Genomic DNA, 12,023 nt, shown 5'->3' with positions numbered 1-12,023 from the left:
ATTATAATTATGCAAGCATGCGCCTTTGTGTGCACCCTGCATTGTTTGGTCATTGGGTCATTTTAGCTGTGGCCAAACAGGCCTTGTGTTAAAACTACAACAGGATCACAGCAACATAATGCTGTCCACATTCCAAGAAGACTCATTTAGTGTAATGTTTGGCTCTGCTCCTGCAAAGAGAATAGGGTCTTTTTTATTGTTCTTGAAGAAACAAAAAGAATCTTCTCAAGTACCAAAAATGCACCATACAAAGTGTGATTAGTGTTGGTTTCGGTTTGCTTATTGAAGCCTACAGTATTGAGCCCATTCAGTTTGGTCTGGTTATAGTCTAAAAGGCTTGCACATAGACTTTTCACAGTCTGCAGTTTGTCTTTTACATTAAGTGTGATAATTCTGGTTCTTATGGTCCTTTGACACACATGGCTTAGATTTTTTGCATGCCTGGCAGCTTCTGATTAACTTAAATTGAATGCTGATGAAGTAATTAACTCAGATATGTTGATGCAAGTCCACATCTAAAACATAAAGCAGTGGGTCCGGGGTAACCCAGTCTGGAGATGACTGGTTTAGTGAATACCTTTTGTTCACTTGAAAAAAAATGAGTCAGAGGTCAGAAAGGGGATGGATGGATGGATGGATGGATGGATGGATGGATGGATGGATGGATGGATGGATGGATGGATGGATGGATGGATGGATGGATGGATGGATGATCTGTTGTCTTTTTCGTTGCTTTTTCAGATTACATTGAACTCCACATATTAGATAAGTTGTGAAAATGCTACAAGATGATCTTACAATTGTACATCAGCAGAGATTGCTGATAAAAAATTGTGTCTGAAATGTCACATAAAGTACGATTTATGGGATCAACTCCTCCACTATTGCATAACGTCTATGTTCACTTCCAGAAAGAAGTACAGCAAGCACAATTTTAATGACTCAGTTATCCTGCTATAAATCCAATCATGGGTGTTTTAATGTCCTCACTCTCATTCATCGGTATTCAAAACAAGCTTCTGTTTATGTGTGAGGATATTTCAAAATGTCAAGGTTCATGTGGTGTGTGCGTGTGTGTGTGGTGAGGTGTTAGAAAGCTATAGCTAATACCAGGCAGAATGACACATCCAGGACTGAAAGACAAATCATCAACGGCTAGGACCTCAGATGCTTCACTGCTGGCTGAAAGTTCGCCTCGAATTACCACCTGGAAGATAAAACAGTGAAACGATGTCACACACATCAGGGACAGTTTTTTTTTTTACTTTATTATTATTAGTTTATTACAGTTTAATTAAGCTGAAACTACAGATGAAAACTGGTTAAAGAAAATTCAGTAAAGAGTATTGAGTTGGTTGATGTGCAGAAAATGTTAGGGTCAAATGGAAAAATAAAAGAAATGTATAAAAAGCAGCAGGTTTCACAATATGAAGAAATAGAAAACAGAAAATTAACTGCAGTTGGATAAAATTAAAAACAAATCAAGGCAAATGGAAAAGGAAGGTGAACTACACCTGCCATGCAAATGTATCTATCATAATGATCTAAACTGGCTGTCATGTCAGTCAAATGTTGGTTATATATTTTTTTTATCTTTTCCAACAAAAGCAGAGAAAGAGCTTATAAATGCAGTGCAGTCAGTACCAATAATATTAATGGTACGAGTACTGTATGGTAATATGCATTTTACTGCAAAAGTAAACAAACCTTATTAAGTTTTTAAATGTTGTCATATTACAGTCACAAATTTCAATGCATAGTATTCACATTTATGTGATAAACCAATACGAAGAAGGGTATAATATGATACTTTAAGGCAGAAGTGTCAGAGATCCACAGCTCAGGAGAGAGTCAGCCAAAAGGGCTATTAGTTATCCATCAAAGCGATTAATGAAAGAAATCTATAAGGAGCCTTACTTAAAGATTTCCAAAAGCCATTTAAGGGAAATGTTTACAAGTGGAAAAGATACTCTAGTTTGGTGAGACCAAAATTAGCCTTTGTCAGCCTACCTTTAAAATTTAAAAAGGTTTACAAGATATAGATACATTCACAAGATATTGTAGAATTTCATGGCATTTCATCTGCTCAACCTTCAGATATTTTTAAAGACAAATTTCCTGCGTGAGTGATTCCAATTTCCATTTTCAAATTTAGGCAAATGTGTAGATTTCCCATCCTGAAAACACCATAAATAATAATAATAATAATAATAATAATAATAATAAAACAATCCTCCATCAGCAAGCATCTCTTTAGGCCTCACAGAGAAATCTTGCTGACTAATACCACTGAAACAGGAAGTGAATTAATGGCGCAGAAGGTGAATGTCAGCAGATGTGACCTCTCTTTATCACCCGCAGACATCCAGATGGTAAAGAGGCAGAGAAGAGGACTGGGTGACACTGACATGCTCTGAAGATATTGAAAGGACACTAACAGCAAACTCACATCCAGATGGTCTCCGAGGAGTCCAAATGGGTCAGTGCACTTCCCCGGTACACTTTGCTATCGCTTGGGTCGTTTAAGCTGCAATTTTCAGTTTTAATGTCAAACAACTATGTGAACTCATTATGTAATTATGACAGACCTGAAAGCGCTGATTGCTGGAGAAGTGAACCGCTGCCCGCAGCCATGCTCCCTTCTCCAGTTGAGTGGAGTGTTTCCAGAGTTCAGAGCTCTGAGCCACCAAATGAGGCTGCAGGAGGATCTGAAGCTCTCCATGTGCTGTCCCAGCATAGTGGTAGAAACGTATCTGATGAAAACAAAGAACATATTGGCCCTACTTATTTTGAATCTACAAAATCCCTCGTTTCCAGATGTTGCGTGTTTTGAGACTTTCCAAGACTCGAATTCTTTAATATCCTAATGGATTTTTATTAGGACATCTTTGACGTGCAAGTCCAAAGATTTATTGTGACCTAGTTTATTTTTCAGGGTTTGAAGTCTAGCATCAGTATCTTCCCTGCCATGTGACAGGCTGGAATTGCTGGGGTTAGGTAACAATGCAGTGGTGGTAGAATGTGACTTAACAATCGGGAGGTTTTTGAAACGGCTCATTTTTCAGACTACATAACACATAAACTTTTTGCCAAAAAAACAGCTGGGTGTTTTTTTTTTGTTTTTTTTTTAATAGAACCACTTTACGAGCTCCAAAATTACTCACACAACCATTTTGAAACTCCAACATGTCATCCAACAAGAAATATATTTTTATGACAATAACTACACAAGTTGTGTATCTCGTTACTTCAAGATAACGAGGTGCACACCCTAGCTCTGCAGGTTGGATTCAACATAATGTTATATCAAGAATAAATCTTAGTCTTATTTAGTAGTGTTAATTGTTAACAGTATATCAATTTATTATTAGAGCATTAGGTTTTAGCGTTCTGGAAAATGGATCACGGGGAGGAGTTGTCAAATGAATCCTTTAATTATCCAACATACTTAACCGTTGTGGTGTAGCAAAGGGTGCAGGTGCCTATAGCCAGCGGTCAACGGGCAAGTGGCAGAGTATACCCTGGACAGATTGCCACTCCGTTGCAGTAAAGTAAATCCTACTATGGTATTATTTTTCTATATATATTTTTCCAGACTTGAAAAATGCTCCAACTATTTCCTAGACTTTTAAAGACACTGCTTGTCCTCTGCGACATAGTTACCTGGCAGCCATGAGTAGGCAGGAAGACAGGACTCCTCAGTTCTGCAGTGATCTTTTTTCCTCCAGTGGGTGAAAGCGACAGAAAATGTGCTGAGGGTAAAAAAAAAATGCAGACAGTTAAAGACAAAGATGTGTGATTAATACAATGTTATTGTAGGAATATCAGCTTCCCCAACCTGAGGCGTTTCTGTGGTCCTGTTTTAGTCCTGGGGCCTCTGCTGTTCTGGTCCATCTGTAGAGGGACTCCGAGTTTTGGATCAGATCACAGAAACTCTCCTCGAAATCACATCTTGTATACGCAGAACCTGTAATATCAAATGTTCACTTCAGCTAAATATTTTCTTTCAAAAAAAAAAAAAATTGCGGTTTTCTCTAGAACATATTAAACAATACCCCTTTCTGCCTTAACGATATAATTTAAAATCAAGATTTTCAAGCTGAAGTGACTCAGATCTTCAGATATTTCAGATATCTGAAATACTATGGATGGTTTTTCATCCATAAAACCACTCGTGGTTTTATGAATGAAATGAGAATGCCTTTTAGAGCAGATGGATGGGCCCGTGGGTGGATCAGTAACGGGCAAGAAGCTCCACATAAAGTCAGAAACCAGCAAGGTGGAGGTGGGGTAGATTAAAGATGAGCTGGTTGGACATTTTCAGGTTGAAGATGGGCTCAAAATCAACTCCTACACTTACAGACAATACTTTCTTCAAGCAGTGATGCAGGAAGAAGTCTGCATCGTTCAAAAACTCAGTGATTATTATGCAACACAGCTCTCCATCACAAGCATCCAAGCAATCCTCTGCATGGTTAACCAGTAAAGGTGTTAAAGATGAAAAACTAATGACATGGCCACCCTTGAAAACTTGTGGGCAGTTCTTGTCAGATAAGATAATATCAATCTTTTACTTAGTGGTCAACATACATGGTGGTGGCAGCATCACATTGTGTGGATGTCTTTATTCAGCAGATACAGAGACGCTGATCAGAGCTGTTGGATGGACCTAATGTTGTCCTGCAAGCAAAACCGGCCAGTTTTGAAGATTTGGGTTTGTTTGGAAGCCACAAGAAGTGGCTGATCCAACCACTGACCATGACTTTCTCTTTGTGCCAAATTGTTGTTGAAGCCTGGAGTTTGACTGGAAGTGGTGGATTAATTGGACAATGATCACAAATCCAACTCAGCAACAGAATGGCTTAAAGACAATTTAAATAGGGTGTTGCAATGGCCCAAAGTCCATACCTCAACCCAAATGATTTCCTGAGGAGGTAGTGTAAGGTATACACTATATCCTCAGGTTTTTGGAGACTTTTGCTTAAACAAAAGTCTCCAAAGGGCAATGAACTGAAGCAGCAACAGGTCTATAGCTTAAGTATTGAATACTACCAGTTATTGCTGCTAAATTTAGTTATACAAGCCTATAAAACCATGAGGCGCATTTGGGTTTTCTCGCCACTGGCTAGTCATTACTTGAGGTCCCGCTCTTTTAAATTCTGGTCTGTTAGAGTCATATGTTTTTTTAGTAAACTTACAGTTTTCTTCATCGCTGCCGTCTCCACAGTCGTCGGTGAAGTCACACACGGAGTCCAACGCCACACAAAGTCCCTGACGGCAGGTAAACTCCTGATGTGAACAAGCACTAACAAACACCGAGCTAATTAGCAAATTTCGGGCCAAAAGCAGCCACACTGTGCCAAGCAGTAACGCCATCCGCTGGTTATTTTATCCAAAACACATTATTATCAATTCCAATTTTAGCATTTTGCTTCTATCACTTAAGGAAGACGTGTAGTTGCGTTTCCCTCTCTGTGCGCAGTGCTGAGAGATATGACTGACCATGTGGGTTGTTAGCATGTTGTAAAGGGCAATAAATGCTTTTTTTTATGGCTGTTAGCTGTTATTCAATAAGGTTACTTTGTGAGTTTATCTGTTACAGCAGAATAGAATAAAATATTTCTAAAGCAGCTCAGACTTTACATTAGAATAAAAATGTATGGAAAAAAAGAGAAAAAACAAGTTTGAAGTTTTTTCAGTGTTCCATCTAATATATTAAAAACTGTTTACAAATAAAACCATTCGCTTGTGAGTGGTGAATATTGGATTTTCATTCACTGATACTGATTTTATTCTAGCCGAGATGTCTTGGGTGTAATTTGAAGTTGGCTGTACATGAAGACAGACATTATACTTTAGCGCCATCTGGTGGTAATATTTTTTCAATAACATTCCACCCATTTACTTACATTCTTTAAGTCCTGTCCTTTTTGACTTTGAGAAAAATAAAGTGTATATTTTATGTTTTTTCTAGAATCTTTCACTTTTTTATACTTGATCAAGTATGCTTTTCAGATGACCTGCAGTGTTTTCTTCTGTCCACGGTCAGTTTTATCTACCCCGACTCGTTTCCATTAGGTTGGCACGGCAACATATTATTTGCATGGAGTACAATGGCTCAAATGAGACAACAAAGGTATTATTTACTGGTATGACATAGATCCACTGCTTAATGAAAAATAAATGCCATTCGGGTCGGAGGGCAGCCTGGCAGCTTATCATGACCCCTCATTAGTGCCGCTCTTTTTCCACAAGCACAGATGCATCAAAACAAGACGAGAGCAATTTGAACCTTTATTATTTTATAAGCCTTCTTTTGAAGATATTGTATGCAGATATTGAGAGAGCTGGTAAAAGAAATCCTTTTTGGTGCTTAAAAATATTAAAATATTTCTTTTTTGGTTTTATAAGAGCCTCATGAGACTCTGGAGCCACGGGTTGCAGACCGCTGGTCTGCTCTCTTCCTTCTGTGCCCAAATCTCAGGATATCACAAACACATTTTAGGTGTTCTAAACCTCCAACCATCAGACGGAAATCACGTCATTACTGGAAACAAGCACACAGCGCTTTGTAAAAATGTTCATAGTCCTGTAAATATTTCACGTTTCGTGGCGTTAATTTTGGTAAATGTTGCGAAGGTGAAATCAGTTGTGATCTCAGCTTATTTTCATGTTTTCTATCCATCCAGTCTCTGCTTTCTACTCTGTGATCTTCAGCATTTTAGGCAAAATCATTGGCATCCTGTCTGAGCATCTGCTGCTGTGAGACTGTGAGACTAGACATTACATTAGCACGTAAAACTTAATTCAACACTTGGTATATAATAGCCAACAACTTTTGCATTCCAAACACACTTTGCAACATAAATAATACACACACCGAAATGGTATATTTGCGATACATCGTGCAGCCCTGCCATGCAGCATCATGTGGCTCATAACTGAAAAGGAAAATTTCATAAATGTTTAGAAATAAAATGTAAGAGGTCACAAATTGAGATTTTAATTTGTTAAACATTTATAAGCAATGTATAATCTTCCTTTCACTTCACCATTATGCACTACTTAAGTGTTGATTCATTGCTTTTAATCCCAATAAAATACAGTTACGTTTATGGTTGTAATGTGGCAAAACGTTTAAGGGATGTAAATACTTTCAATTGCACCTTAATTGATCTAAACTGGTTAAATTAACCCTAAATATTCCATTTTATGTTGCTTTGGCAAGACCAGGCAGAGTGGAACGGATCAACTGAGGATCCCATCCTCGTTGTCACGGTTTCGTGTGCTTCGTTTGAGTAAAATCTGCCGCGCCCCGACTATGAAAGTAATTTGTGACTTTCAGTATACAAATCAGTTTTATAAAAATAAAACTGGCTTCATTTCAGTCTTCAAGAAAAGACTGGAAGTAAAAATGGAAGTAAAGGAGAACATGTTATCAAACTTTATTAAGACAAACTAGTAACAAAAGTTTTGTTTTCAAACACAAGAAACTTATTGTCATATTACATGCTGCTAGATTCTCATATGAACAGCAATTTAAGACTGATTTGTTGTAAATTGGTCCTGATATTTATTTAAAAAAAACATATTGGTAGATGAGTGTCAATGAAGCATAAAGTTGTGCATTTTATATGCTACAGATAGACTATAACTGTGTAGTTAAAGCCTGAAAGTGTCACATACCGGGTCAGATTAAGATTTGTGTGGATTTGGCTCTTGCTACAAACATTTTTTTTTCTCCCAACCAAGAAGAAAAGAAAATCTGGTTAACCAGGATTGTCTTATGAAACAGACTCAGAAGGGAGAAAATACGCATGAAAAATTCCAATGTGTTTTTTTTTCATGAGGTTTAACATGATTGTCAGGTTTTCTTTCGCTGGTTTGATAAAATAATTAAAGCCTCCTTGCCCCTTCTCTAGTCCACCATGTCTTTATCAAAATTAAGCAGGTCACAGGTCAAGACAAGGTCAGAGCGTCCGCTGTCCATCATCACCTGGCTGAGCTTGTTGCTGGTTGTGTTACTGTCTACGGATTCATCCAGAGGCCACTCCAGCAGCTGGGTGCTAGAAGGCAGCTCGGGCAGCCCCGGCTGGTAATCCTCCAGAGCGTTTGGGTAGAGCAACAGTCGCAGGCAGGGCATTCTTGCTGCCGTCCGCATCAAATCACAGAGACCCGCCCTGGACAGGGGGTTCAGGGCTAACGCCAGGCTCTTTAGGGCCCAGCAGCCGCCCAGCGAGGGCAGCAGCATGCCCAGCAGGCGGTCGGTCAGACCACAGCCGCTCAGCGAGAGGTGCTGCAGGCTGCTGGAGGCCTGGCAGAGGAGGCGGCGGATTGAGGGCACCGTGGTTTCATCCAGACAGTTCTCACTGAGATCCAGCTGCAGCAAAGAGGAGACGTGATGGCTGCAGGACAGATAGGCGAGGTCGGCTGGGCTCAGGCTTAAATAGGGAAGCTCCAGGACCTCCAGGGATTGAGGCAACGAGCTATGGGAGAAGAAAAAGTTAAAACCTTTAATATGGCTCATTTTAAATTTAATCTATATTTTACAGCATTTTAGGTCCACAATGTAGGGCATAGCTACAGAATGAAAAGATAATTTTAACAAAATGAATCTGAAAAGTGAGGTGTGCATGTGTATTCAGCCCAACAGAGACTACTCTGCAGAATGACTTTTCGCTGCAATAACACCTGCAAGTCTTATGGTTTCTACCAGCTTTCTGCATATAGTTAATGAGATTTTGCCTTGTTTTTCCTTTGCCAACTGCTCAGCTCAAAAGTCGTTCCACAGTTTCTCATCCAAAATAAAATCTAGAATTTGCTTTGCTCATTCTAACACTCAAATACATGTTTTTCACGCAAGCCAACCATATAAAAAAAAAAAAAAAAAACACATACGAGGAGATCGAAATACCTGAGCAACACCCGCAGCTGTCCTGGAAGCCGCAGGGCAGTGAGGCTGAGCTGTCGCAGTTCTTGCAGGTTTGAAAGCCCCTGTGACAGGTCCCTCAGGACCCCCTCCTGACCGAAGTTGTCTCTGCGAATGTCCAGGTTGCAGTAATGCAGCCGAAGAGAGTTCAGCTTGGGGAAGGTGGAGAGAAGAGGCAACAGTTCTGCTAACCCGGCCACACCGAGGCTGCTGTAACGAACGTCGATGCCTAAGAGCGCCCTGCGAGGCAGGAGGTTTAGCAGAGTCCTGATGCTTGGCACTGAAATCTCTTCCACTCGCAGGTATCTGCACTGCAGCTTCAAGGGTCCTGACGTGCTCAGAGCCAAGCGAACACGCTCCCAAGAACGGGCGTTGACAAAAATATCAGCCCTAACCTGCACCAGCACCTCCCAGTCGGCCTCTTTTTCTTCCGTTTCAAGTTTACCACCCCTTGAGCCCGTCACTACAACCCCTCTTTGTCTTTCCATCTCCATCCTCCTTCTGACCCCTTTTATAAGCTCTTCATCACTGACAGGACTCTCAGATCTCGTCTTCTCTCTGCAAGTCTCACCATCCTTTAACTCCTTCATTCCCATCCTCTGCCCTCTTTCTCTTTTTAAATCCCTTCCCCTCTCGAGGGCTGAGAATCGTTTCCTCTCTCGGTCTCCTTCTTTCCTCTGAGTCCTGTGTGCTCCAGCTTTGGCCTGTATGACCATGGTGCAAAGGGCCACAGTAAGTGACCAGCCTCCCATCGGGTCCCCCATTCCTCCCTCGTCTCCCTGCAGACCACAGACGTCCAGTACCTGCAGGGCTGACCTGGAGAAATACAGAACACAGATCCAGATCTTAGCTCCAGTGCTTCACAGACCTATTCATGCAACTTCAAGAGATTATCAGATTATGTGAGATTTGTGAAGTATGTGGTTATAATGTGAAAAAAGGTGACAAAGTTGAAGGGTTACGGTTTTGAGATTAAGGGTGGGCAATGTGGATTTATTATTTTATTGCGATATTTTGTGAACAATAAAGCTGACAAAACAAAAACTATACTGATTTAGGTAACTAAGTAAGTAAGTAAGTAAGTAAGTAAACTTTATTTCTATAGCGCTTTTCACAGAACAGAGTCACAAAGTGCTGCACAAAATGTAAAAACTAAATAATTTTTTTACACAGCATCCATAGCACCACAAACGCAAATATTGGTATCCTGGTATCGGTATATTAAAATTAATCACATACAAGTAGAAGAAATCTGCATTTTTGATACTGACATAATGCATCAGGGAGCCTTTTTACTGACAATGCCAAACTTTAAGAAATACAGAAATTAAATAAATAAAGAAAAACAGTCAATTCTCACCTTTGGTCCGCCAGTCCTCTGACCACAGCCAGTAACAGAGCCTGGATGCAGAGCCGACTGGGCGCAGTCTGCCCAGTTTTCCTCCGTCCTCCGACGCGGAGAGTCCGCTCAGGCCACCGCTGCACCAGTTCGCCCACCGCCAGCGGTCTGCAGCAGGCGAAGGCGGCCTCCAGCAGCGCCCCGTAAAGCTCCCTGGGAACCCAGCGAAGCCAGGTGGGTGACGAGCTGTGGTCACTGACCACCTCCCTGGCACAAAGGCTCACCAACGAATGCACCATGTTAAACAAAAGCAGGAAAAATGATCTGTGACCCGGTCTGTTAATACATCTGACAGGAAGCTAGCTGAGCTAATATAGCTCGAACAACGCTAAGTTCATGGCAGCAACTAGATACGGTCTGGTGAAAAAAGATTCTATGACTTCATCTGACAGCTATAGTAATAGAGAGCAAAAATAACTTATACAGGCTTAGTTAAACATTCCTCATGGTGGAAAGCGGACAGATCATGTTTGCTAACTCTGAGGCCCACCGGCTGCTACTGGAGAAGGTGTTTACATTACTCAGACGCCAGGCAGTGACGTAACACGCACAGGCATCCCCACAAGGTCCAGAGAGTAATTGGAAAAAAAATATTATTAATAATAATAATAACTTTACTTGAGATCCTGTTTACAAATTAAAAATAGAAATAAACAATGACCAAAATATGATTGGGAAAAAAGCTGTTTATTCAAAAGGCAAAGGTTAAAAATTACAATTCGAGATTATTTCTAAAAGTCTTGTTTAAATAGCGTTCAGGAAAGAGTTCAAGAAATAATAAATTAAGTCAAGCAAAAGTTTAAAATCCCTTCAAACGTCTATTGTTTCTATCCAATTTGATAATTTTATTAAATTGTCTGGACTGTTTTGTATTACGATGCCCAGTTTAATGAAAACGCTTAATTACTAGTAAAGAATGTTTATATATTAGCAAATCACGTTCATCAATCCATTTCTGTCTCCCAGGTGGTGGGAGACAGAAAAACTTTGGCTAAAATAATACCACTGTAGGACAATATTTTATTATTTTTTATTGACCTTTATTTAATCAGGTAAAAAGCCTATTAAGACCATTGAGGCCTCTTTTACAAGGGCAACCTGGCCAAGATGTCAGCAACACACACTTCAGAAACACAGAGCAGTTTAAAACAGTACCTTAACATATAAAGTTCAATAGATTTAAGACATTAATATTCAAAAAGCAATGCAGTGTCTCACACATCTTGAATATAGTCTGTGAATATAGTCTGTGCAGAAGAACTCCTTCTGTGACAGACTGCTGCATCCTAGGCGCATAAAGGAGCCTTACTGCAGATCATTTCTCCAAGCAACTTTAAGACTCTATTAACATTACTACTTCCAACCAACTCAATAATACTTTATAAAAAATTCATGATTTTCACTTGCTGTTTTATTAAAAGCAGCATGTAATCTGCTGTAAATGACAAAAGTTTAGTATATGGTCATTATCTTTGTATAAATGTAATATATACTCTTACGTAAATTTGAGTGGGCAGAGCAAACACTATCCCTAAAGTGTATTATCTGCAATGTTACCTTTAGCTATAGAGACAACTAAATCCTATGTTTAATTTGAATTCTTTTAATATTTACAGTTTTCATCCCAGATTATTGAACAATGTTTCTTAATGGCTGTGTCATTGAAGATTCCTAACTTCCTTCTTCCATTTAAGA

General features: G+C 39.7%; 2 protein-coding genes across 4 annotated transcripts in view; both read right to left on the bottom strand.

The window, feature by feature from the left end:
- Positions 1-5,553, bottom strand: part of malrd1 (MAM and LDL receptor class A domain containing 1) — a 45,657-nt gene extending 40,104 nt beyond the window's left edge. For all 3 annotated transcript variants that reach the window (XM_015055942.1, XM_015055951.1, XM_015055959.1), the window contains exons 1-5: positions 5,199-5,553; positions 3,839-3,967; positions 3,664-3,752; positions 2,589-2,753; positions 1,111-1,207 (exon numbers count right to left, since the gene is read on the bottom strand). In XM_015055942.1, the coding sequence (XP_014911428.1) occupies positions 1,111-1,207; positions 2,589-2,753; positions 3,664-3,752; positions 3,839-3,967; positions 5,199-5,376 (658 nt within the window). In that variant the 5' untranslated portion in view covers positions 5,377-5,553. The remainder of the gene's footprint in view (positions 1-1,110; positions 1,208-2,588; positions 2,754-3,663; positions 3,753-3,838; positions 3,968-5,198) is intronic.
- Positions 5,554-7,423: 1,870 nt separating this feature from the next.
- LOC106961860 (leucine-rich repeat-containing protein 14) lies at positions 7,424-10,867 on the bottom strand. Its single transcript, XM_015055930.1, has 3 exons — positions 10,290-10,867; positions 8,915-9,745; positions 7,424-8,486 (listed from the first exon to the last, which is right to left on the bottom strand). Exons 1-3 carry the CDS (start codon positions 10,565-10,567, stop codon positions 7,919-7,921), a joined length of 1,677 nt encoding a protein of 558 aa, XP_014911416.1. The 5' UTR covers positions 10,568-10,867; the 3' UTR covers positions 7,424-7,918.
- Positions 10,868-12,023: the final 1,156 nt, after the last annotated feature.

This window comes from Poecilia latipinna, unplaced genomic scaffold (genome assembly GCF_001443285.1).
Source record: "Poecilia latipinna isolate Pla-1442-1.1 unplaced genomic scaffold, P_latipinna-1.0 Scaffold59, whole genome shotgun sequence".
In the NCBI taxonomy this organism is placed as follows: domain Eukaryota; kingdom Metazoa; phylum Chordata; class Actinopteri; order Cyprinodontiformes; family Poeciliidae; genus Poecilia; species Poecilia latipinna.
This window is presented reverse-complemented; position numbering and strand designations above follow the sequence as displayed.

What these genes read in the sequence shown, in the direction of transcription:
- LOC106961860 (XM_015055930.1), bottom strand. Translation starts at nt 10,567, where the DNA reads ATGGTGCATTCGTTGGTGAGCCTTTGTGCCAGGGAGGTGGTCAGTGAC. An exon ending in AGAGGACTGGCGGACCAAAG is followed by an intron (nt 9,746 to 10,289) that starts GTGAGAATTGAC and finishes GTATTTCTCCAG; the next exon opens with GTCAGCCCTGCAGGTACTGG. An exon ending in CAGCTGCGGGTGTTGCTCAG is followed by an intron (nt 8,487 to 8,914) that starts GTATTTCGATCT and finishes CTTCTCCCATAG; the next exon opens with CTCGTTGCCTCAATCCCTGG.